The sequence below is a fragment of the Leptonychotes weddellii genome, chromosome 6 (assembly GCF_054177405.1).
Source record: "Leptonychotes weddellii isolate Sample4059 chromosome 6, ASM5417740v2, whole genome shotgun sequence".
Lineage (NCBI taxonomy): Eukaryota > Metazoa > Chordata > Mammalia > Carnivora > Phocidae > Leptonychotes > Leptonychotes weddellii.
This window is the reverse complement of record NC_138374.1, coordinates 22,135,693-22,162,658: the sequence shown is the minus strand read 5'-3', so window position 1 is coordinate 22,162,658 and position 26,966 is coordinate 22,135,693. Positions and strand designations below refer to the sequence as shown.

General features: G+C 49.1%; 1 protein-coding gene across 1 annotated transcript in view; it reads left to right on the top strand.

The window, feature by feature from the left end:
* Nucleotides 1–1,495: 1,495 nt before the first annotated feature.
* Nucleotides 1,496–26,966, top strand: part of SORCS3 (sortilin related VPS10 domain containing receptor 3) — a 575,638-nt gene continuing 550,167 nt past the window's right edge. Inside the window, exon 1 of the mRNA XM_081823577.1 lies at nt 1,496–2,128. Coding sequence (XP_081679703.1) covers nt 1,496–2,128 — 633 coding nt within the window. The remainder of the gene's footprint in view (nt 2,129–26,966) is intronic.

The following is a 26,966-nucleotide window of genomic DNA, read 5'->3' as shown; positions in this document are numbered from 1 at the left end:
GAGGTGCTGGGGTCGGGGATCTGATCAGCCCGCGCTGCGCTGCGCCGCACCGGGGTCCTCTCACTGGCAGTCGGCGCTTTGAAGGAACAACTAAGCCCGCTCAGAAACGAATCTAGGAAGAGTGAGGGCGCGACCTCAATCCCAGGCTAGAAGATGGGGGCTGGATTCCCCCCACCCCCGCCCCCCGTGGGAACGAACGATCTCCACTGTCTTTCCTAAGCTCCGACCAGGGGTCCCAGGAAGGAGAGCCGGGGATCCGGGAGAGCTGGCAAACCCCTGACCCTGCCGCCGGCGCCTCCCTTTTCTCTCCCCTCGCCCTCCAGGACGTTTAAGGAATAACCAGGTTGCATCCGCGGGCGGTGGAGGAGCATGGGTGCGCGGGGCGCCAGGAGGAGGGGGCTATCCAGGGCGGCCTGCCTCGCTCTCAATATTGCCTTTCTGAGGACTCGCAAGCTCAGGAAAGGCAAACACAGCCCGTGCGTGATCCGCGCGCGCCCACAGCCCGAGCGGACCCCTCCCCGCCCCGCACCCCCCCACCCCGTGGCTCACACTAACACGCACACATACGCGTGCAAACGCGCACGCACGGAACCGCGCGCCCCCGCACACCAAAGCAGCCCCGGGCTCCGCCAGGTGCCCCCACCCCGCGGCGCCCGCCAGCCCTGGCACACCCCTCGCTTCACCCTCTCCCGCCTGCGCGCACGCACGCGCACGCACGCAGTCCCCGCGCCCCCGCACCGGGCGGGGGCGCAGGCCGTGAGGGGCGGGGGGCGGCGGGAGGGGCGGGCCCGGGAGTAGCGAGCGGAGTCCCGGGTCCATCCCGCGCTCCGCTTCCGCGCGCTGCCTCCCCACGCGAAAGCTCTGGTCTCCCCCTCGGTTTCCGAACCCGAACAGTTGGCGCTGAAAACACTTTACTCCTCCTCCTTCGAGACCCCCTCACCCTCCCCGCGCGCCATCTCCCGTTCCCCACAACAGGCCCGAAGAGTAACCCCCCAAACGCGGCCAGAAGCCGCTCCCAACTCTTCGGCGGGAGCAGGTTGGAGGCTGGATTTCGGAGAGACTCTGGATTGGGGTCCGTCGCCAGCCCCTCCTCCTGGATCCGGCTCGATTCTCATGTTTTAAAAAAAGAGGATTTTTCTCATTACCTTTGAACACTCCTCTTAACAAAAATTTTTGGAGGAGCTCGGTGAGGAATATTTGGGGGGATCTTATTTTAAGGGGGGAAAAGCACCGAGGGGGTATTTATTAATTTTTCTTGGGTTTTGGAATCACCCTTTGGACGAGAGAGCGAGCGATCCAGAGCGAGGAGGGAAGAGCGGAGAGGACCCGCGAGGCGCGCCAGCCCGAGCCACCTCCTTCCCGGCCGCCCCCTCCCCACTCCCCCCGACACACACTCGCTCGCTGGCTCGCCGGCGCGCGCACACCCCCCGCGCCGGACCCGCACCTCGGCGGGCGCCACACTCTCGGCAGCCCGAGCCGCGGCAGCCGCAGCGGGATGGAGGCAGCGCGCACGGAGCGCCCCGCAGGCTGGCCCGGGGCGCCTCTCGCCCGGACGGGGCTCCTGCTCCTGTCGACGTGGGTCTTGGCCGGCGCCGAGATCACTTGGGGCGCGACGGGCGGTCCTGGGCGCCCCGCGGCCTCGGCTTCGCGGCCCCCGGTGCTGCTTCCTCTCTTCCCGCGGGCAGTGGTAAGCCAGTGGCCAGAGGAGCTGGCGACGGCGCGGAGAGGCGCCGCACTGGGGCGCCGGCCCGGACCAGAGCCGTTGCCCCAGCCAGGAGGCGGCAGCGGCAGCGTTGGAACGAAGCAGGGAGAAGCCGGGGGACCGTCGCTGGCAGGCGCGCGGTGGGGACAAGGCACCCCGGTTCCGGGCAAGCCTGGCGGCGCGAGGAGGAGTCGCCGGGCGCAGCCCTCCCGTGCCCTGGAACGCGGGGACGCCCGGGCCACTGCCTTGGCCGATGGTTCCAGAGGAAGCCGCCCTCTGGCCAAGGGTCTCCGGGAGGAGGTGAAGGCGCCGCGGGCCGGGGGGGCGGCGGCCGAAGAGCTCCGGCTGCCCAGCACCTCGTTCGCGCTGACCGGGGACTCGGCCCACAATCAAGCCATGGTGCACTGGTCGGGACACAACAGCAGCGTGAGTACCTGCCCGGCGGCGGATCTGCCTGTCTCCTGACAGCAGGGCTGAATGGAGGGCGGGAACGGGGGACAGATAGTTGCTGGAGGGTCGAGGCAGAGGCGGGGGCGCCCTGACTTGTAGAGAGAACAGGTTCATCCGGCTTCCCCCACGCCCCCAACAGGTTAGCGGAGTTTGTTGTAAGATGGTGTGTACGTTTGTTTGCTGGAGACCCTAGGTTTGGGGCCGCCCGGAGGGGAGGGGAAGAAGTGTCTTAAAGATGAGCAGGGAAGGGATCTGTGGTCCCTTTCCCTGGTACTCGGCTTGGAGAGTGGGTTTTCCCGTCCGGCGCTTGAATTCGTGGGTGAGGACGCGGCCTGAATTGGCAAACTGACGGATTCCTGCGACTGCCGAGCCTCCCCCCTTCTCCCCTCCAATCACGCGAAAGGGAACCCGGGAGCTGGAGGCCACTCGGACTTCCAGACTCCTGTCGGCCTTAGGGTCGCTGCTGTCTGCTCCAGGGGCGCTTTCTCCCAGCCCAGGGGAAGGCTGCGCCTAGTCCGCCCGAGCCCGGCCGGGCCTTTGGGTCACACTGAGTCCCCTTCAAAACCCAGGCAGCTGTCTGGAAAGCTACAGGAGAGGCAGTAAAAAAAGTTTAAAGCGTGAAGTGAAATTCAGCACCCATTCCGCACCCCTCACCCTTACGCAAGAATAAGTACACTAAGTGTGAGCAAAAAAAACCCGCCTCGGCCGCTGTGTCCCGCATCACAAACGGCTCCCGGAGTGGAGTTGGGTCCCCATGCTTTCTGCGCACCTCTCCTCTCTCCGCGGCCAGGTTCCCCTGAGAGCAGCTGTACCGACAGGTGGCGCCCTTGAGTCCACTCCGGCGTCGGGCTCGCAGCCCGGGCGGCCCGGGCGGCTACTGCAGCCCGCAGAGCGTTCTCGGAGAGGCTTTCTCAACCCCGCCGCCCGCCGGGGCCCGGAGCCGTGCGGCCACGCCAAGAAACCGCGGGGAACGCTATCTCCGACGGAGTGGGGGGGCGGCCTCCCGCGATCTCTCTCACTCCCCTCCCGTCCACGGCCCCCCACTTTCAGCCAGTCTTGCAAAAATCCTTTCCTCTTCTCTGGCTCTCCGGATCAAATCAGAACCCGGCGTTGGGCAGAGTCTGGAGGATGATGGATGTCCGTATAGGCAGCTTTGCTCATTTGATCGGAAAGCACCGCCCCTCCCCTTTGTGTTTCTCTTTATGACTGGCATTAAAGATTTCCCTGGAAAATTCTGGCCTTATTTTAAAGGGGCCCGGGGGTGTCACAGGGGTAAAGAGTGAATAAGAGGAAAGCCAGGAGTCCGCAGAGTGTACCACATCGGCGCTGCTGAGTACAGATTTCCTGGTTCTTAATGACACACAGCACAGATGGGGCGGCCCAGCCCGGGTACAGATGCTGGGTTGGAAGGATTTGCGAGGTCTGTTTTCCCACCGGCGCGGTGGCTGGCTTCATCTGCCTCCAGTGAAGACCTCCGTAGCTTCGGAATGCACAACTCTGGGCATGGGGAGGGGGTGGGTATGGAGTGCCTTGGCAGGGATGGGTGAAGACTTGCAAGTCCCCAGAGGAGAGAGGGAGAGAGGGAGAGGTAGTTCTCTGACAGCAGGGCCTGTGAATCTCAACTTCGTTTTAGTTTGAGAATGAGGAATTGTATATGTGTGTGTGTGTGTGTGTGTGTGTGTGTGTGTATGTTTTTGTTCACGTTCATACTGGGTGAGAAGGATGAAGAGGATGGGTGGGAGTGAATGTATCCCTAGGAGGAGGAGGTGCTGTCCTCACATATCTATGACTTTATTACTGTCACATTTGGACAATATAAATTCACTCTACTTAAAGAGTTTTCTTATGTCTGTGCTTTTATTTTAAGGATCGTTTTTTTTGTGTGTTGACTTACCGGTGGGACTTTGGAGAGGATGCTTTTTGCAAACGGTAACGTGTGAATGGCCTTCTCTGCCCATCTTCCATGCAGAGGTGCAGCAGAGGAAGTGAGGGGGCAAGTCTAGCCCTAGGGCGCCCCCCCACCCCCTGGGGGAAATGGCTTGTAGTTGAAAGAGGGGCAGAAGCGCCTGGGGAGTGGACTAGTTGGCCTTGGAGCCCTTAGTGACAGCAGTGAGATTTGGGAAATCCAGGAACAGCCCTCAGGATGCTTATTGGTTGTGTTCTTGGCCAATCTTAACTGTCCAAGCAAAGGACAAGGTAACACACATGGGTGCAGGGACCCCATCCTGTCGTCCTGTCCTTTCTTTCTGGTGGAGAGCGACTGCCTCCTGAGCACCTGGGCTGGATCTGCCTCTTCTGACCATACTGTGCAGGCAGTATCAGTGGGAAAGGCTTCACTGAGTATCAGGTCTGTGCTGCTCTGAGAGAAAGAGGAGGGAACATGTTCATGGGGCCCTGTCTTTGATGGACTTTAAGGAAACATCCCTGTGAGAGGAACGGGGAAACCAGTGTCTGCAACATGACTAGGTTGGTTTTGTTCCCGGTCCCCCTTTCCTGAAGACAGCAAAGGAAGATGCTGTAGATAAAAGCCAGGGTGAGGAGTGATGGGGATGATGAACTTTCCGGAAGCTTCCCTCATCATTGGTTTCAACGTGGAGGGAGATGTCCTAGCACCAGGCTCCTTTGGCATGAAAAGAGTTCCATCGTCTCTTCTGACTTCCACAGTACTAAACATGTCCTTTTCTGGGAAGGCCACCAGCTTAATTGTGAACACTTTGGGGTTTCCTGGCCTCCTACCAGGTGCCTTTGGTGGACCTCATTACTTGACATGAATTCCCTTTGGGGGAGGGTTTTCAGTCAGCCCATATAACTGAAATCAAAGTCCACTCTGACGGTTCGCAGTCAGGCACGCAGGGCTGGACATGCTCGGCTCCATTTGTCCAGCTGTGCCCCGGGGACCGCAGGAGGCAGAGGGAAATCCTTGTCCAAGGCTGGGGTCATGGATTCCCTTTGGTTCAGGGACTGTGGTCAGATAGCTTGGGGGCAAAGGAGGAAGTGCCCGGAAGGCTTGAGCCAGAAGCTGTCAAGAAGACGCTGGAGACTGGGTCCCTCTCTGACCATTATTCCCTGCCAGGTGGTCCCGGGTGAGAGGTGAGGGGACTTGGGCTCAGAGCCTCTACTCTGGAGGGGTGGTAAATGCCAGTCTTCAGCTGGGTTCCTGGTGATTAATGGGCAAGAGAGTGTTTCACACACCCCCTGAGGGAGCTCCATCCCCAGGGCTTATAGGGAAACAGAAAAAAAGCCACATCATTCTGCCCTTCTCCTTCCAATGAAGGAAGATGCCTTCTGCTTGCTCAGTGAATTGGCAAGGCAAATGGCTCTGGAGACTGGAAAGTTGTGAAGGAGACGGTCCACTTTTCCATGCCCCCTCCTCCTTGGAGTAACCCTGGCCAGGGACCCCCCTTCCTGGTGCTGAGTTGAGAATGCTGCGTTCTCCCTTGGAGGACCCCTTCCCTTTCCAACAGCTCACTGGCGGTGGAGAGTGATTTGCAGGCTGCTACCCCTGCAGTTTGTGTCTGGTTGGAAGGACTTCAATTAATGTGCCCAACAATGCACCTTGGTGAAGAGAAGCAGGGAATGCTGCAAATTCCGGGTCCCCTCCAGATCACCCTTCCCTAGCACGCGAGGAGGTAGAACACACAGATGCATGCTCCCAGGCAGGATTTCATACCTTTAACTAATTCAGCTGGACTGTGTTCTAAAATATTTACTTCCAATGTGCAAAATAGTGACAGCTTTGATCAGATTAATAGTATTTCACTCACTGAAGCAGCTAATTGTGGTTCTCAAACAGATTTTTCAAATAGCTTTTGGCTGGATTGTCTCACCTTCATCGTCCCTGCTCACAATCCTTGTGTCACAATATCTTAATGCATTTTGCCTTCTCAGAGGCTTAATAAAGAAGCCTGCTGCCGAAGCCGTTCTTCAGGGGTTTGACAAAAAGAATCTGTTTTTAATTAATATTACAAGGGGAGCCTCTCCTTTGAGATAGAGCTGGGAAATGCAGCGGGACAGAACAGGACTAATTGCTCCTGGTCACTGTTGGCCCTGGGGCTGGGGGTGGGGTGGGGAGAGGAGGGGGCAGGACATGAGGCTATTTGTCTCTATTTGTCTGCTCTGCGTTTCTTCTGATGGCTGGGTTACAGGGTGTGATTTGCTTCTCAGATCCAGCAGTGCTTTCCAAGGTGAGCAGAATTTGCAAACTCTTAATTGGGAGGCCTGATTGCAGAAATGCAGTGGTTGGAACTTGCTTCATAGTTGGCAAAGGAGGAGTGCTGGGAAGTGGCTTCCCCAGTTGTGTTGGATTTAAGGGCGGTGGGGGAGGGGGTGGATTGTGGCTCCAGTGGCAAGAAGACTCGGGGGGCACAAGGGAGAACTGCGTTTTCCTTGGGCCGTGTAAATCTGTTATTGTCACTGAGGATTTTTGGAACTGGATGATAGGCTGGCCCTGAATCATCCGGTAAGGAGCACAGAGGTGCGAAAAGCCAGACCAGCTGAGATAAGAAGATGCACCAGGGGTTTATCCAAGGCTGGGTACACCTGAGGCCTGGTGGCTTGATTCACTTGTTGATTTCCTGCTTTCTTGGGCCTCCTGGCAGGCTTGAGACACTTCCTTACAGTGGGAAAACTTCGAAGGATAATTTTTCAGCAAGTTTGGGGGAAAAGATGGGCGCCTGGGTGGCTCAGATGGTTAAGCGTCTGCTTTCAGCTCAGGTCATGATCCCAGGGTCCTGGGATCGAGTCCCGCATCGGGCTCCCTGCTCAGCGGGGAGCCTGCTTCTCCCTCTGCCTCTCTCTCTCTGTCTCTTATGAATAAATAAAATCTTTAAAAAAAAAAAAGAATCTATAAAAAAAAAGTTTGGGGGAAAAGAGGTCTTATGGATTTGGAGGTGGAACATAGGGGATGTGAGCATCAGCCGGCCACCTTGGATGGGCGGAACCGGCATGTGGGGAAGGGGCTGGGTGGAAGCTGGCTAGCCATGCCCACACCCTGGTGTGGAGGGTGACGGAGAAAAGGGTCTGCATGGTGCTCTGGTTTTGCCAGCAGTGAGTGAAGATGAGAGGGCTCTGCCTCACATGCAGGAGGGACTCAGTCATGTTCCACCAAATAGGTGAAGAGTGACAGCCTCAAGTCTTCTTGAGCAGAAGCTACGAAGGAATTAGAAGTCCTTGTCCCTTGGGATGTCAGTGATTTCTTTCTCGGGTTCTTCATCACTTGACAGTTACTGTAACCAGGTGTATTTCAGCAAGTATGTCTACCTTCCGGCTCGAGTACCTTCACCTTCTTGGATTCAAATCCAAAGTCCTTTAGCCTGGCGTTCAGGGCCCTTCACTGCTTATGTCCTGGGTCTACTTCTTTACCTCTCTGTTTGATGCTTCCCTGATGGGTTCCTTCCCTGTAGCCAAGAAAGCCCCTTCATTGTCCCAAGCCCCATTGACTCTGAGGCTTTGCACTTGAGGTCTTCTCCACTTGGATTACCCTTCTTCCTCTATTGAGATGCACCTGTTATTCACAGCTTTGCTCAAGATTCAAATGCAGTGTCTCTATAGAATTTTCCTTAAGAGCATTTGTTTCCCTTTTTCCTGATCAGAGAATTTAAAGACTGCACCATACATGTGATCATGATTTAGTTCAGTACTTGTTTATTTTAATTTTGTATTGTTTTGTAAGTGTTTTCAAGGTGAGGGATGAGAGGTGAGGGTTGAAATCATTACAACCGCACCTTCCCCACCCCTCAGTGTGAGTTTTGCTCTTCTCCTTGTGGCGTGTGGCACAGGGCTAGTCCTATGGCTCAGTACATACTCACTGAACTGATCTTGGGGAACTGGGCAATGCCTTAGCTGTGTGGAAAGGACAGGAAACACTGTCTCTTAATAGCACTGAGTTTATATACCTGGTTGATTATTCCATGTATGAATTTTAGCACAAGATTTGGAGGCATCTCTACGCCACTTAGTAAGAAGATAGTAATATGGACTACGCAGTAATCCTGGCTTCTTTCTCTTGGACGTCAGAAAACGGATGAACTTACAGAAGATACCCAGACATTCGCTGAGTGTTTCCTACACGTGTTGCAGTGTTCTGGGCACTGTGGGGTTGGTATGGGTGTGATGGAGGGAGAGACAAACAAGGATAAGACAGGATTTGCCTCAAGGTCCTTCCAATATGCTTTGGATATGAGACTGCTATCAGTAAAGTTAAATAACACATGACGCCAAGATAGAAGCCATGGGGTGATGTGTGGTTAATTGTCAAGCAGTCATTTTAGGCTATGAGCTCGAAGGAGAGAGGGTCCCTGGGGGAGATACTACAGCATTGAGACTCACAGAATGTCAGGGTTGGAAGCGCACGTGGGTAATTGTCTTCATCAACTCACTCCACATAGAGATGAGGGGTTTGAGGCTCAGACAGAAACATGGCATCCTATGGTCTGGACTCTCTACTGTTCCTTTTCTCTGTATAGTCATCCCTACTCACTCCCGGGTTTCTCTTTTCTCTTTTTTTTTTTTCTTTTCGGGTTTACAGACCATTTTTCTTCCAAGGGGATTTATGTGTTTTCACTCAGGGGAGGTAGGATGCTGCCCGTTTTATAGGTAGGATAGACTGAGGCCTTGGACGAATATACATGAGGCTAACCAAAGAGGCTTAGGATTAGGTTCGTCTTTCTGGTTCCCTGGCCACATCCTACATCCACCCCGCCCACCCACTGAGGTGGCTGCATACCATAAATACCAAGCTCCTCAGTGTCTGACAAGCTGTATCTTACTAACTGTTGTTAATGGGGGCCTCTTGTGAGTCACCTCGTTATTCGAGTTAGTGAGTGCATCAAGCCTGCTTGCATCACCAGACACATTTTGCTCATTTATTTTGATCAGTGTAGTTGGGCTTTAATTATTTATGGAAATGCTTTTCTTTAGAGTACACTAATAAATATGCTGTAGTAAATTTGGAAAAAGTAATGGAGTCTAAGAACTTCAGGATTGCACACATAACTTTCTGCTGTTAACTCCTTGCTGGGGAGCAGAGGAAACCATCCCCACCGGGTTGAGATGAGAGGAACTTGGAGCACAGTGGGGCTAGCCACGCAGGACTGTTGCCAGTAACCCTGCCCGCTGCTATGTGGGGGCTCGTTACTTGGCACTCAGCTCTTTGAGCTTTAGACACATTTCCTACTTCCGAGTAATGGGCTTACAATGAAACTTCTCCATTGTTACTGAAGTGTAATAAACATCCAGAAGAGAGCTGTTAAGTCCTAAATGTGTGCCTTTGAGAGTTATTATAAATTGCAGCCAAAAACCACCACCAAGATCAAGCGGTGGAACATTGCTGCTTGACTTCTTTAGAAAAATGTACCCTAGCTCTATTTCCAGTTTTCCCCCTAAGGATCCTGTTAGGTAGGCGGACTGTGGGATTACTTGGTTTGGGTGTGAATTCATACTTGTGGAGTGTATTCATCATGAATGCAATCTTCTTCAGAACTTCTTGGCAACAGCCATATGGTAAATAGGAGCCTGGGTTCTGGAACCAGGTGCCTGGGTTCAAATCCTGCCTCTGTCTTTTAATAGCTGTGTAGCATCGGGCAAGTTGTTATTCTTTCTTTGCTGTTTGTTCATCTACAAAAAGAGAGCGGTAATGATAGTTCCTCTCACATTGGGCTGTTGGAAGGATTCAGTGAGATCATGTACATGGCAAAGTGCTTAAAAGAAGTGCTGGACCTGTGGTAAGCCCTCTGGGTACTCTAGGGCTTTCCCTTCGTTTTCAGATAGAAACATTGAAGCAGAGGAAGGAGGTACTTGCTACAGGTTTTCCAGTGAGCCGATGGCAAAGCCTTGGCCAGAACCCTCGGGAGATGCTCACTTCAGGCACCTCCTGTCCTGGGGTCCTCAGCCTGTTGAGTCTCTGCGATGTCTCTCTGTTGTGCTGAGATAGACAGTGGAAGAGATAGAGAAGCGAATGACTGGGGCCTTTGAAATTCATACTCAGAATTTATAATAGAAATGGTTAGAATCACATAGTTAGAACAAGGTTAAATACCACACTAATGAACAGCTTATATGTTGGAGATTTTGTGTGGGGGGGACTTCACTGAAGGGTTAAGGAAGGTACCCAGAAAGGTGAAGAGTAGCTTCTCTTGGCTTGGGCATCCGTAATTAGACCTAACAGCTAACCTCGGAAGACTTCTTGAAGGAAGTGAGTGAGATGTGTAGCTTCAGGAAAGAACAGTGGGCTGCTGGGGCTGGGTGGCAAATAGAGCCTGCAGGGCCAAAGAGTCATCTACATGGAAGCCATAGGATGGACCTTGATGTCCCAGCTTTGCTCCTCCTCTTGATCGCCTAGCTCTCTCTGCTTTGTGCCTGGTGTAAAGTGGGAATATCCATGACTAGAACTATCTGCAGAATATCTGCAGCCTCTTTTCCAGAAATATCACACTGACCAAACCCACTAGTTACTTTGTAGTGACTTATACTCATCAAGATACTGGCTTGTATTCCCTTTCTGCCTGCAGCACCCTATGCACCAAGAATGGAACCCAAGATCCCTGCACAGACACTAGGGGGAGTGTTGCCTTGGGAAAGAAGTGAAAATAAATAGGATGAAATAATAAAAAAAAAAAAATGCTGCACAAGGAATTGTTCCAAAGGAGAGAAGAAGAGAAACAGCGTCCTGCAGGTACATTGTGGGAGGGCTTGTTTGGTGACCCTTAGATGCATACTGATTGGCAACAGGGTAGTTGATCATTCAGCCTCTTCCTGCAGAAAAAAGGAAATGGGTATTTGTTCAAATGCATCCATTCTGCAGTCCCTTCGACCCATTAATGACCCAATTAAGACTCTGGAAGTAAATTTGGCAGGAAGTGATGCTCCGGGGTGGTTCCCCCGTCTCTTGGGCGTTTTCTCCCCTTTGTGCCCCTTCACTTCCTGTGTGCACACGGTGGTCAGTCAATAGAAGCCTACTGAGTTGAATGGAATCAACCCTTTCTTAAATACTTAAAGCTGCCTGGGTAAAGAATGAGTGTCTTGAAGGTGTAGGAAGGCCTCTTTTTGCTGCCCCCCCCCCCAGGCCTCAGCCCTGCACTCCCGGCCATCTTCTTTCTCTCTCACTGGCGCTCAGATCCCACGTGCCCGATTCGGTACTTCCCAAGTCTTTTTGGCGTCTATGGTGAGGTAGGCAGTTTCTCTGCCAGATGGTTAGAGTCAGGTTAAAGATTACACTGCTGCATCAGAAATGAACTTTCTCTTTTTCAAATCTGTTCTCAGTGGGAGATGGAGAACAATTACTGAGTGGAACATTTTTTTCCAGGGCCAGGAAAGTAGCTCAAGTTGCCATATCTGAATGTGATTACATGTAGTGGAGGGACATGTTACAATAAGAGTTTCGAGACCATAAAACTGGAGATTCAGAGAAATGTGTTTTCCAGGGTGGTGGTAGGTAGAAGGAAGCCATTTTTAGAGGCAAAAGAGTTGCTCATCTCCCTGTGTTACTGTCAGTGTTACTCATACTTGAAAGCAAACTTTTGACTGGAGGATTTCTCAAAACTCTGAAATGTCTTTTGGGTTATGAGAAGGTCCCCAAGCAACAGTGACTTTGAACAGATCTCTGAGCCTCTGTTTCACTGGCTGTAAAATTGGGATAATGGTGAACTATTGGATTGTTGGTAAGCTTAGAGACAGTGCATATAAAGGGTCTAGCATCGTAGGCTGTTATGTTGGTTAAGAATGTTCTCATTATTGGCCTAGGCAGGAAATGGGGTAGGTTGAGTGTCTATCCATTAGTAGCAGATCTGTTGGTTCCCTGCCCATATCCCCTTGGCACTTGGCGTTTCTCTGCATGCTGGTCTGACTTCTAACCACCAGCACCAGGGGCTGTTTGCCCACTGGAACTCACTTGGATCACACAAGGCACGGGTTGGAAGTATCAGGGAATTAATTCCCATCAAATAATAGGGAGCAGCCACTTATCAATGACCAGTGGAAGTTGGTGGATAAATGCCCCAGCTCCCTTACATTTGGGGTGGAGTAAATCTGAGACTTGTTTTCCACACTATCTCCCAGAGTCATTGGGATTAAGCCCCACTTGCCTACTGTGGTAACTTGTTTGCTTTATCAGCTACCTTCCCATCCCTCTCTCATGTCCCCACTCCCCTAACAGTATTTCTTGGGATCACCTCCCAAAAAAGCTACTTGAATTCAAGTCTTTGTTTCAGGGTATGTGTCTGGAGGAACGGAAACTAAGATACCTTGGTTATTTCCAAGTGTGTTAGTCTGGGCTTTCTAGAGAAAGAAAAGCAATAGGATATATATATATATATACACATATATATATATATGTAGGATATGTAGCAATAGGATATGATGTATATATATGTAAAGGAAGTTACTATAAGGAATTAGCAGACAATATAATCAGAGGCTAAGAAGTCCTAAATCTGTAGGTGGGAAGCTGGAGACCCAGGAGAGTTGATGTTGTAGTTCCAGGCTGAGTCTGAGTCTGAGGGCAGGAGAAGACCAGTGTCCCAGCTTGAAGATAGTCAAGCAGAGAGAAAGAATTATTTCTCACTCAGCTTTTTTGTTCTAATCACTCCTTCATGGCTTGGACGAGGACACTCACATTGGGAGAGCAATGTGCTTTACTCAGTCTACTGATTCAAATATTAATCTCATCAAGAAACACCCTCACAGATAAACCCAGAGCATGTTTGGCCAAATATCTGGGTGCGCCACTGCTCAGTCAAACTGACACATAAAATTAACCGTCACACCAAGCCAGGAATTTCCCTCAGACTCTTTTAAAAGCCTGCTCAGAGCTCTCCTGTGGTATATATTGGGTGTGGGGAGGGAGATGAAGTCACTGACCCTACTTCTGAGAGGGTCCTCCTTTTGAGTTGGCCCCTACCAGAAGAAAGGAGCCCACTCTGGGGTTATACTGAGTGGCAGGAACATGGTGCTGGGGCTTTGAGGAAGGGATGACACCTCCAAATTAGTGTTCCCTGTCATTTGTCAAGGCTGAGTAGCCTCACCTCACTCCAGGGCCTGTGCGGGGTCTTCAGAATACACAGAGGCTCCCTCTGCCTGTTGGCAGATGATCTCCTGCTTGGGAATGGGTGCAATTCCTCTTTTTCTTAGACATCATCGGGATTTGGGCAGGGAGCAGCTGGGCTTGCCGTTGGTATGTTCCTTTTTAAGATCTCATCAATGAGGGGCATCATAATGTTTTGGAAAGGATATTGGCTTGGGAGCTGAGACCCCTAGATTTGGGTTTCTAATGTACACTAACGGTCTTCAGCAGGTCACCATTTCTTAGGTGTAAGGGAATGAAGACTCTTCAGTATATTTCCATGAATAAGAGGTTTTTTCTTTTTTTTTAATGGGTGCATTAGTAAGGAAAGAGTCTAGAATGATGATAAAAATACTGGAAAATGCTTCTTTTAAGCATGCATAAATTTGGTCTTACCCAAGCAGATGTGCATTCATTCATTCATTCATTCACTCATTTCTTTGCATAGTGTGATGCTAATAAAGTCATTGAATTTTCTGGGATTCAGTTTCTTTATCTATAAAATGGAAGAGTTGCGCAAATTGATGCAGGCCCATCTCAGCACAAACTCGATGTGATATTAGGTCAATCATTTCTTTACATGTGAAATGGGGACAGTCCTCTTTGCTCCCTTTATGTCACCATTAAATAATGACATAATGCACCTGGAAGCATTTTGAAAAGAACACTTCTCAAAGCAATATGAATGGGGCGGTATGAATTCAAGGTGTTAGTTCACCTTACCTCTCCTTTACTAAGCAGCTAGAGGTCCTTCCACAACAGATTTGAGACCACGTCCAGCAACCACCTTGTTTTGCCTTCTCCCAGCAGAAGTGAAACACTTCCATTAGCCCACATACCATGGTGTTAAAAACCTCAGGCTTCTTATTCCAGGCACAATGTACAATTTATTTCAAGTCACATCTGATATAATAAAATTCTCAGATGGGAGTGTAATTTGGATGTTTAAAAAAACATTTGTTCCAGGACTTGACCTGTATTGATTGCTCAGCCTTATTCCTTTCAGATAATATGAAGGATTTGGGGAGCATCTTCTATGATGTCTAGTGATGCAGACTGGACACCCAAAAAGCATATAGTCTTCTGTGTGGGATACCCATATTAGGAAAGTATTAGAGAACAGAGAACAGCATGAAATATTAAGAAATGCATCAGATGTAATCTAGACCACAGTGAATTAAAACCAATAAAATGTTGAGAATATTACGCTTCTTTGATTATCTACAACAGAATCCACTAGCCTGGTTGACAATCCCCACGACTAAATCTGTGTGACGTGATGAGAAGTGGTCTGAGCTTTGAGATCAGGTAGATTGTTTTATGCTCTGGCAGTTGCTCAGGATTCTGCCACAGGAGTTTGGGCTGTAGCTTTCTCATACAGCTTTTTGTTTTTGTCTTGAGTTTCTAATTGTTTTATCTTCCTCCTAGACAGAAGAAACAGCTGTTTCTTCATCATTATATTAAGATATTCCAGCTTCTTAGTTGTATTATTGGATGTTCTAATTTGTACCGATTTCTTTCTTGGTCTGCCTTCCTGTTGTCACCTTACTCTTTCTATTTATTCTACTCCTAGGTTAGAACTTCTGTTTCTTGGGCTCCATTCCTTTTTTGGGGGGGGGCTGATTTTCATTTTCCTGAGGTTTATCCTCAAGTATTCTTTTGTAGAGAGGGTATAGGAATGTCCTGGCTTATTCCTGTGTCCTCATATAAATATTGATAGATTCCTTTTAATTCTCAAAAGATCCTAGCTTGGATGATAAATTATATGGCCACCCAGTGCTTGAGCCATAGTTTTTTTCTTTTTTTTCCCCTCATTCTTGACATGTCAAAAATTTATTTGGCTCTCACGTTGCCTTGATGGTTTATCTAGGTTTATCTAGATAGAAATCTAGGGTCAAAAAAATTTCTGTTGGATCTTTGAAGGACTTAGATTACTTGCTGGTTTTGCATCATCTGCTAATTTTGGATTACATGTGTCCCTCTCCCACTCAGGTTGGATGAGGGTAGGGAAAGAAGGTGTCGAGCATGGGCCACCTGTGGCTTTGTTCAGGTTAGGGATGCACAACCCTTTAAGGAGACCTGATGCATTACAATCAGATTTATATAGAATCGGCAACACGGTGTGGGGGATGAAACACTACAGAGCAATTTGCCATAGACACTTATTATCTGAATACCTTTAATATAAAACTCAGCCCCCAAAAGAGTAGTGTTAGCTACTTTTCATTTTAAAAATGTAGGCTGGCTTTTAAAAACTTCATCAGTATTCAACAAGTATTTGCGGAGTACCTGCTCTCTGCCCAGTGCTGCTGGGTGTTGAGTATGTAATGGTGATCAGTGCTCTGAGGAGAGGTTCATGATATTACCAAAGATTACACGAGGCACATTTAACTTGGAGAGGGCAGAGAGGCAGGAGCAGATGAGCTGAGATCTCAAAAATGCACTGGGTTAATTAGGTGAAGAGGAGAGGGCAGGATGTTCTGGGCACACAGCTTCTGGGACATGAGGGAAGAAGGTATATGAAGGGGACAGAGAGAAGGACGTTGTGGCTGGAGCAGAGGATTTGTGGCCTGGAGGCTGGCGAGAGATGAAGCTAGACAGGCAGGCATGGGTAGGGCCTTATGGGTCCAGGGGAAGGAATTTATTCTGTAGCCTGAGAGCAAAGGGATAAGCCATTGGGAGGGTTTAAAGTAGGAGAGTCATATCATTAAATTTGCATTAAATAAAACCACTCTGATCACCCTGTGGATTGGATGGGGAAAAGGAGACCAGACTGTCATTTTGGCTAGAGAGGGTGATGGCTGGCATGGTAGCCGTGGAGGTGGGTGAGGAGAAGCCAACTGAAGAAGTATTTAGCAGGTGCAGTTGATGGTATTGTTGGCTTCTCTGTATAATTCTTCACTCCTCTCTATAACCCGCTTTGTATTGGGCCCTGGGAGTGTCCTTTCTCTAGGGTTGGGGCCTTCCTTCTCCACCTCCTAACTTTGGGTTTGGCCTTGTGACTTGCTTTGGTCCATGGAAGAAGTGCCAGTTCTGAGCTTAGTTAGCAAGAGGCATCATGCGTCTGCCTGCTCTCTCGTGCCTCTGCAGTAGCTGTGAGCAAACATGCCCGGGCTAGTTTGCTGGTCGTGGGAGAAGAATGGGACAAATTGTATATAGCCACTCCCAGCCAAGCCTCCCCTATGTTAGCCCAGCCCAGCCCAGCCCAGAGCTGCAGAACTGCCCAGCTGGGCCCAGCTGTGTCCGCCAACTTCCAGCTGCCCTATATAGGTACGAGCAGAAATGATTCTTGTGAGAATAAGCGGCTGAGATTTGAGTGGTTTGTTCTACAGCATTTGTGTGCAAAAGTTACTGATACAGCAGGTAAAATCAACAGAACTTGATAGATTGGATGTAGCAAATTTGTGGGAACATAACTAGAGTATAAAGCAAGGCTCACCTATATTTCGAGGTCATTAGCCTCATATGTGCTCGGGGCTATAGATAGGTGTGTCTTTGGTGGTTTCCTGCCCCTCACCTCTCTTTATAATTCGTGGCTTTTCCCAGAGCCCAGTGAAGTAGGTCAGAATTCATGGTCCAAAAGAATTAATCTTCCCCCTTTTTCCCTTCTCTCTCTTTCCAGCAGCCTACTCGGATTCCAGCAGAGCGTTGGAGCCCAGCAGTTCTCAGATCCCTCAACAGGGGCCTTCAAGCCCTAACACTCGGTGTCTTGTTAGCTGAAGTCAGTTTCTGCTCTCACTGTGAAGATAGGATCTCACATCAAGTTGGGAGAGATGAGGGGCCGGGGACTTTTCTTGGTCTTGACTGATCATTTAAAATATATTAGTTCTGATAAAATATTTAGCTTTTAAACAACAAATTCAATATAGGGAATTGTGTTTTATTTATTCATTGCAGTTGCAGGGAGATTGGTAGGAGTTGTGCTAAAGTGCACTGTTGTGATTTTGCAAAGTATAGTAATTACTGTAGTATTTTGTTGAATTATTAATATCTACTATGCCTGCAGGAACATAAGCTTCTGCAGTCAAATTCATTTCACCATTGCCTTTTCCCCCTCTGGTTCTGTTTTGTGTTTTCTTCTCTTTCTTGTACACTTGTGAATTTTTTAAGAAATGGAGTTGGAGGGGCAGGGTGGATTATATGGTGTGAAACACCATTGTCACACCCCATAACTGAACGTAGGCAGGCAGGGGAGAAAGTCTGTGGTTTCCTCTTGGTCTCTGGTCCCAGCCAAGCCTGTCAGCAGTACCAGACTGAGGGATGCTGAAAGGGCCACGTCTGGGAAGAAAGGACTCATCAGTGTGCCTTTTTAGGAGCTGAGACGAGGAGAGGAGATAGCAGGGAGGCCATGTGTGTGCACACGTGTTATGTGTGCATGTCTCCAAGCAGGGCACGTTTGTAGGTGGAGTTGGCAGGTGTTTGGGTATAAGGGTGGAAACAGCATTAGCCTCCTTTATTAATTGTTTCAGCAACTCTTACTTAGTGTCTGTTATGTTCTCCAGTAAGATCATTGTGGATGATGATGGTAATGATGATGATGGTGATAGCTTAGGTGTGTGGATGGGCTCATGCTGTGGTAGGACTCCAGATCCAAGCGCAAGGCACATATAGGAGTATCCCTTGGGTTGTGATTATTTTGACATTGGAAGACCAGCCTTCACATCACCATCTCCCAGCTTTACAAAATGGCCCAAGTCAGTCAATAACCCAGACTCAAGTTTCCTTATCTGTTTCATAGGTGCAGGAATCAAAATGCAATCATATATTTGAAAGGGTGTTATAAACTATGCATTTCCAGACATATTTAAGGGAATATTTGTTATTCTCTTAAATTGCCCTTGTTATTAAATCATAGGAGAAGTTGCTTGTACTTGTGGTGTGATTTCTGAGGGGCAGTAGGAGTATTCTCTTCTTGATTTTTGCTTTTGTTTTTGCTAGAAACTTCACAATTCAAGAGTCATTCCTTTGGGTTAAACATTATCCTCTGTAAGGTCCTCTTGAAATACTGGTATTTGAGAGACAGTATTTGAGGGCTGGAAAGAACAAATAATCATCTAACCACATCCTTTTCCAGATACGGAAAGTGTGACCAAGTGAAGTTGTGGAGTGATCAAATTCACCAAGATGGCAGAAGCAACCATACCCGTGTCCATCTCCCGGACTCCTCGTCTAGTGCTCTTCCTACAACACCCTGATGCTCTTCCATTTTCCATGAAGTTCTCAATACAGCCTAGGGCTTTTTCTCCCAGAAGGGAGCCTTGGGCAGAACCAACACATTCAGTGACTCTGGGGAGACACAGGGGAAGGGATGCTCTAGGTGGCATAGTGGTGCTTGGGTCAGGTGGGGACCTCGCTCCACCTCTGACTGGCTGTCATGTTGTGCAGGTTACTCTTCTGCAACCCGCTTCTCTCCTTTATAAAACTGGGATTATCATCCCTATTTTACACAGTTGTTGTGAGGGATTAGTGAACTGAGATTTGAGTGGTACAGTTCCTGCCCTGTGGTGGAGGATACTGGAAGGTGATTCTTAGATGGTGATAGGCCCTGAAGATTAGCACGGTCTACCTCCTAGTCGGTCACCTCCTGAGAGCCATTTTGCACACTGTGAGGGAGTGTGTGCAGGGGAGAGGAAAGTTGCACTTTTCAATACTGTCGTTGCCCCTACCCGGGGTGGTGGGGTGGGGTTGGAGGGGCCCGTCGAGTGTCCAGGGGAGGAAAGCCTGTAATGGCCAGAGGGATGTGCCGAGACTTACCAACAGCCCTCCTTTTCTCTTTCATCTCAGGCAGCACAGATCCAACCCCATTTAAATGTCCCCTGAAAAGGAGTGGGGATGGCAAGAGGTGAGGATGAGCATCTTCAAAGATCAGCAGGTGACTCTGAAGAAGAGACAAAAGGGCTTGCATCCGAATTCTGCATGGTTCTGTGTCATATGGGGCTCCTCTCCTTGGTTTAAGTTACTAATGGGGTTTCCTGAAAATGGGTTTCCTGAACTTTGTTTTTTAAACTGAGAGTTTATCTTGCTTCTAACAAGTCCATCCTGAATCCTTTGTGAGCTGTTTCTTGTGCATTTATGGCAAGTCAAGCAGGGCCACCCATGGGTTAGCACTTGGGCAGAGGATGGAATTTCCAGAGGCAGAAGGACATCTGAAACAACCCAGAGACTGTGTCTGCTCTCAAGCCTTGGGGCTGGGCCGGCGTTTACCTCAAGTAAAATAAGAAAAGAAAGGGACCAGGGAAATGTGTTCATTTCCCCTTCCTGGCTGTTTCCCTCCCCTCTGCCCAGTACCATCCACTGTCTTCCTTCTCTCTGCACTGGGAAAATGTTCTAACATCAGTCCTGCACTGCTTCAGTTCCCTTTCCTTAGGCCTTTGTGTTTTATTAGACTTTTTTCCAGCTTTACTGAGGTATAATCGAAGAATAAAAATTGCATATATTTAAGGTATACAATGTGATATTTTGACATATGTATACATCGTGAAATGATCAGCAAAATCAAGCTAATGTATCATCACCTTGTAGAGTTACCATTTTTTTTTTTATGGTAGTGAGAACATTTAAGATCTATCCTCTTAGCAAATTTCAAGTATGTAATATAGTATTATTAACTACAGTCATGGCACTGTACATTAGCTATCCAGAACTTATTCATCCTGCATAATTGAAACTTTGTACTCTTTGACCAGGCTCTCCCGATTTCTCCTACCTTCTAGCCCCCAGCAGCCCTCTTTCTACTCTATGAGTTTGGCTTTTTGAGATTCTGCACGTAAGTGAGATCACACAGTATTTCTTTCTGTGCCTGCCTTATTTTACTTAGCATCATGGCCTCCAGTTTCACCCACATTTCACCAATGACAGGAGTTTCTTCCTTCTTAAGGCCGAATAATATTTCATTGTATATACCACATTTCCTTTATCCATAATCCTTTGATGGACACTTAGGTTGACTCTGTATCATAGATATTGTGGATACTGCTGCAATGAACATAGGAGTGCACCTCTCTCTTTGAGATACTGATTTTATTTCCTTCGGTACACCTGGAAGGCATTTTAGGGATAGGGACTCCCGAAATCCTAGCCTGTACTATTTGTCTAACTTTTCCACCTTCAGGGCTGGCCTCGGGGAGAGAGGGAGGCAGTGCCATTTCTAGCCAGAGAAATGCTTGTTTCTTTTCTGACCCTCCTGAGCCTCGGAACATCACTAGGAACTGAGAGTGAGGGCTCTGACCAAAGGCTCTCTTTCATCTCTCTGTTGGTTACATGCTGCCTTTTTTTTTTTTTTTTAAGATTTTATTTATTTGAGAGAGAGAGAGGAGAGAGCATGAGCCGGGGCGGGGTGTGGGGGGGTGGGGTGTGGCAGAGGGAGAGAGAGCAGACTCCCCACTGATCAGGGAGCCCAAAGCAGGACTGGATCCCAGGACCCTGAGATGATGATCTGAGCCAAAGGCAGATACTCAAGCAACTGAGCAACCCAGGTGCCCTTTGGTCACATGCTTCTAATACTGGGTTTTCTTTGGTTAAGGAGGCAGGGAATGGGGGAGAGCTCTACTGTCTTCCCCCACCCCTCCTCAAATCTTATTTATTTAAAAACATCTGTGCAACATAACAATTGGCCACGTGAACCATTTCGAAGTGGCATTGATTATGCTGCCATTGCTGAGCACCCGTCACTGCTGTCCGCTTCCCGAGCTCTCTCACCGCCCAGCCAGAAACTCCGTAAATACGGATCAGTGACTTCCCATGGCTCTGCATTCTTTTTGTCAGTATCTGAGCAGGTATGGGGGCTTCTAGTTCGTTCCTTGATTCTGCCTTCTCCTACCCCATCCCTTATCTCTCCCCCTCTTCTCCTTTCCTCCACCACAGGGACCCGTGTTGTTGGGGATGAGGATAAAACTTGTAATATTCAGGGCTGAGAGATGGGCAGTATTTCCATCTCCCCCCTGTCATGTTCTGTGTTCTTTATTTATGAAAATCATCACAGTTCTTGCACCCAGCGATCTGTGCCTTGTTCCATCCTCAACTTGTTCTTGGCATAGGTGCGTTATGCCAAATCACTGACAGGCTGGCCACTCTGTCCAGTGCAGTCTTGTACTTGGGACTTTGTGTCAGCGAAGCCTTTTTTATGGGAGACTTGTTTCTCTGTAGCTGAGATTGGAAACAAACACACTCCATAGTTGAGTTGTTATCGCCTGTATTCGTTATCATCTTCATCATTATAAGGAGTGAATGACGATGAACAATGCATTGTGGTTTGGGCACTTTTATGTGTTTACAAATAACGTATATCATCCTGCAATAGTTCAGAACCCGTTGTGAGCAAATTCCGAATTGTGCTTCTGCGCTGTGGCAGATGCTGAACAGAGAACAATTCAGCTTTGATCTGGTCTTCTGGGAACTTGAAACCTAAGATAAGGACATGTAAATAGAGGCAGATGGAAATGTTAAACCAACACTGGCGCCCAAAGTGATGAGTTTGGGGAGGCGATCTAACATTTACTGAAGACCTACTATGTGTCAGGTGTCTGTCTTGGGTGCTTTATATGTGCCGTCTCCTTTCCTTGTGCCGGTGAACGACAAGTTGGGGTTACTATTGTACTGTTCCCTTACAGGTAAGGAAACCGTGATGAAGAGAGGATGCATAGATTGCCAGGGTCACACAGCTAATAAGCTACAGAGTAGGTAGTAAAATAGAACATGCCTTTGGAAAATGATAGGCCACTGAGTCTGCTGTATTATTGACATGGAAATGAGGGGGTTGCAGAGTTTGGGTGTAGGGAAGGGCTGAGAGAACCAGAGCGAATGGCTGGGCAGAGAGGAGGGGAGGAACTTTTATTTCATTCTAGAATGATACAACTTTATGAAAATCACAGACAACATTTAGTGTATTCTCATCGTGCACCAGATGTTGAGCTGTAAGCTCTGCATTCAGCATTTCATTTAATCCTCACCTTTCCGAGTGTCTACTATTATGAGCCTCCTTGTAAGGATGGGGAAATAAAGGCACAGAGAGGTTACGTTCCTGGCCCAGGTCACACAGCTGCTGAATAATGGAGCCACAACTCCTGCATGGGCCCAGCTGACTTGAGAGCTTCTTACAGGTGGGGCCAGAGAGCCTCGCCATAGTCCTCTTCTTCACCTGCTCCCAGCAAGGAGGGCGAGGGCTCAGGACCATGAGGTTCAACCACGGATCCCAGCAGGGCTGGGATGCATTTCCAACTCCTGAACCTTTCCCCGATTCGACCATGCTCTTCTTCTCTAAGCTGAGCATTTGTTCTTAAATTCTGGTGTTTCTAGGTCAGGAGCAGGAGGAATAAAGACTCAGAGGTAAGAAGTGTGTGTGTGGGAACCCGGAGAGAGAGGGAAGAGGTGAAGTTAGATTATGGAGCCATTGCATGTCCCCTTGGCTTTTTTGGCTTTAATTTTGTTGGCAATAGGCAACCCTTAGTAATTTTGAGCAAGGGCGAGATGCAATTAGCAAGGGCATCAATCCATCTCCTTCCACCACAAAACCCATCCTCCCTTCTTGGTAGGAGGGAAAACAAAGGCTCAGAGAGGCGTGGCAGGTTGTCTGGAGGCTCCCAGGAAATTGTTTCAGGCACAGCGAAACCAGAAGCCCACGCTGCGGTCTCTCCTTCCGGGAGACAGGAGATGGGGTCTCTGGCAGCAGATGCTCCCCTTTTCTCCCCTCAGCCTCCTCCCTTCCCACGAGCCGTGCCTGGGCCCACTCCCTCCTCACCACCATGAGCTCTGCACAGTCGTGGCCCTCTCCATCATTAGAACAACCGGTGGGGTTCTGCTGTAATTAAAGGAAGCCAACAGGAAGAAGCAAAGCAGAGCAAGGGAAAAAAAAAAAAAACAATCACCAACAAAACATCTTATTTTCCACGCAAACTCCCTACAACTAGCGTCTATTGGCTTTCATGGGAACCTGCTTGCTTTAAATACAGCAAGGGGAAACCCCACAGGATGCTGTAGGAAAGCAGGTTGTTAAGATACCTTCAGGCTGCCAGAGTGGGGATTTACTCCTTTTTTTTCTGCCCTCCCTACCCTGCAGGCAAACCTCATTGAAGGTTAGTGTTGAAAGAGACCTTGAAGGTCATTTAGTGCAACTTCTCTCCCTAGGAGGCCTTCTCTCCATCCCCTGCCCCTCCCAGGACAGCATCTCTGACACACTGTTAACCTGGCTCCTACTCTCCCCGGGTTCCCCAAATTTGCTGGACCAAAGCTCAGGTAGGGAGAGGAAGACACTTTAGCAAAAAACTGGCCACCCACGCCTGTTGTCATTTACGGCCTGACTCCGGAAATGTCTAATTAATTCATTTATCCATTTAGCCCCTTGCTCTCTGAAATGCTTTTTCTTGGTTGCTGAGCAACCAGGATAGACTTTGAGCCCATGCATGCTGCTGAATGAACCACTAGTTTCTTCTTCCCCTGGCACCCCCCGCCCCTCTTTTCTCCTTTTATTTTTCTAATGCACAGTAATGAAGACCATCTCCACCAATCTCCAGCCTTCTCACCTTTCCCAGGCCTCTGGATGTGTTTGCTCCCCGACTTAACACATTTCTGAAGGTAATTTTTATACCAGGCATTTGTCATGGACAAGGAGAATGACAGAATATATAGGTACACAGAGATGCGTTTGCAAAATAATGTTATTAGCCTGGCTCAGGGAGGGCCCAGGAGGGCCTGGGCTGGTGCCTGGGGGCTGGTGGGGAGGGGGCCCTGGCCATGGTGAGGCTGAGGTGTTTGGGAAGAGGAGGGGCCAGCTGCCTTTGGGGCACCGCGCATAAACAAGGCTAGCCTGAATAAGCAGCTGTTCACTTGGTTTTGCAGGCTGTCTTCATGGGGTATTGTCATCCCTTCCCAGCTGGGAATGCACGGTGAGCAGTAAACAGGACCAGGGGGGTGGGGGGGCTTGGGGGGTTGTTAACGGAGGCCGAAAGGGACAATCTCAACCTAGGAGGGCAGTGATGTGCCTTGAGGAGTCATCCTTGAAGTAGAACGTGCCCCTGTTTCAGGGTGTGAAAATACCACGTACTGCTTCAGTGAGTTAGAATGTCAGAGCTGGACTTTGGGCCCAAACGTCCGCCCTTCCCTGCTTCTATAGGTGAGAACATCGTAGCTTCGGGAGGATAAACCGTTTGCTCAGAGCCAGCGCCTGGGTCTCCTGAGTCCCAGGCCTTCTCAATTGACCACACTGCTTGTCTTCCATCTTATTAAGGGACCCTTGTCCATAACATTCACTGGAGTCACTGAAACTTTCTTTTCAAAGTCAATTTTTATTTTGGAAGAGCTGAAGATCTGCAGGGCACAAGGATCTTGGCATCTGTCCCACCGTTCACCTTGGCCTGTGTCTACTGCCGATGCCAGGGCATGTGATCCAGCCCAGGATTCAATATGAATAGGACCAGTCCTCGCCCTCAGAGAGCCCCCCCACTATAGTGGAGGGGAGGGACAGGAGAGGGAGGAGGGACTCCTTCTTAGAAGGAAGTATTTAGAGAGGATCTGGGCCGTTTGACCTGGACCCAGATCTTATGGTTGAAGGGGCTGTGGGAGGGAGGATGGGGGTCGGGCTGTTCTCCACCTAGAGGCAGCATGGGCCAAGGTCAGGAGGTATGAGAGATTGTGACACGTGCGGGGACTGGAGAGTGGCTTAGGAATGGAGCCTCTGGGCCATTTGGCTTTTCTGGGATACACGGTAGATGGCTTGGTGCTGCCCAGAAGGGCATCCAGAAAACATCTCCTGCTCGCCGGAATAGTGAGAAAGCACAGTTATCTTATCTCTATGCATGGGTGGGGATGTAAAAGCATATGTCAGGTTTTCTGGATGGGAATGACTTCCCCTTGAAGTTAGTTCATAAATAATGACAAAGGCCATAAAAGTACACACACACTGCACACATATTTAGCTACCGCTGTGGACCCAACTCGCCAGGAGTAGAGTGTTCAGGAAAAGGAGCCGCCTAGAGAAAGAAAGAACTATGCATTGTCTCGAGCACTGGCTCCCAGAGCCTCCTGCTGGACCAAGGGAAACTTTTATGGAGAAGGACCTGTTCCTTGGCACTCACAATTGTGGCAATCACTCAGTCTGCAATTTCAAGAGCTAGTCAGCAAAGGAACCAGCTGTGGACGATGGTCACCTCGACTAGGTTCTTCCATTCAACAAGTGCTTCTGTGCTTCCAAGCATTGCTCATCAAGGTCAAGGTCTCCTTCCTTCCGCCATCCAACCACATTCCCCTGGTGTCAGGCACTCTTTTTTTTCCCCCAAGGCTGGTCTTGCTTTTAGAGAACTTAGAGATGGCAGACAGCATTATGGGATGTTCTTCCGTATAAAATCTCCCCTGGGAATTTTCTTAACACGGTGGTTTGAATTCCTCTAGGAATTAAGCTGGGGGTGACTGCTATTTTTCTGGGAAGACTTGTCATCATAAAAGGCATGCTGGGCTGAAAATCACATTGGTTTGTCTTTGGAGCAATCGGACGCACATGGCAATCTAAGGCTTTGGTAGGGAAGAGTCTGCGGCTTTTTACTCAATAAATATTTGATTCATTGGGGCTTTGTTGGATGAAGCCACTGTCTGCTTGGATCTTCTTAAACCAGAAGGTGGAGTCTCCGGTAGTCACTGCCTCTTGTTCGTTCCTTTGATTTTCTTTGGTGAAAAATGACTCTTGTCTTGGTGAGGTCTGTGAAATCCGTTCTTTTCCAGATGGGGCTGCTAGTGTGTGGAAGGGATTGGAACTTTTTCTCCCTCTGGTCACCCCTCGCCATCCCTTGGGTGATTCGGTTGCCCATTTTCTGGGACGTGTCCACAGGGTTTGTCTCCCAGCCCCCCCCCCCTTATATAAGGAGGCAGGGTGCATCTGGTGCCAGATTTCATTCAACCCTGTAACAATCACCCCTTTATGACATCACTGCTCGTCACCATGGAAACATCCCCCGAGTCACAGAGACTGGATTGTGGCATCATGGCATCAGGCAGGAGGAGGGGGAGAGGAGAGAAGAGGATTGAGACTGCCCAGTGGGATGAAATTCCAATAAAATACAATGCATTGGCAGGAATGTAGGACTTTCCTGTTTGGAGTCTTGAATGGAGGGTCTGACCAGGGCTTGCCAGAGTAAACCTCTCTAATAGAAGGAAGGGGAGCTGTTAGGGAATGCGGCCCCTGGACTCTTCGTTCTTGCTCAGTATTAGGGAAAATTAAATAATTTTAATGAGAGCTATCCTAGATTTTATATGTATTTCTCATTTGATCCTCATAAAATGTTCGTGAACTCTTGGACCAGAGAGATTAAATAACCTGTCTAAGGTCACACAGCTGGAAAAGGCAGAGCCAAGAGTTGGAGGTAGAAGCTCTAGTCTGTGCTCTCACATGGCCTGCAACTTTATGCGTGTGTGCACGTAGACAATTATTAAGTAAATAAACTATAGTTAAAACTGTGTGGTAGATGTGGAGAGAATAGACATGGTGCTTGAGTGAGGAGGTATTGGAGAGTGAGTGGGAATTAACTCTTGAATATTGTTAAATTTGGAACGTGGCTCTGCGTCTAGTAGGTGTGTGCTTAAACACACAGGGCACTGTGCTTACAGAGGCTCTGACCTGCCTGAGCTTGTCTCCTGGGACCTGTGGCTATTACCCTCTTCCTCTGCCTGTACCCTGCTTCTCCATTTGTCTGCTCACTTTTCCTGAACTATGCCTGCCAGCCCTCCTCCCTTGATTCTGTGTTCCCTACCAATTCCCCCACCTTCTCTTTCTCT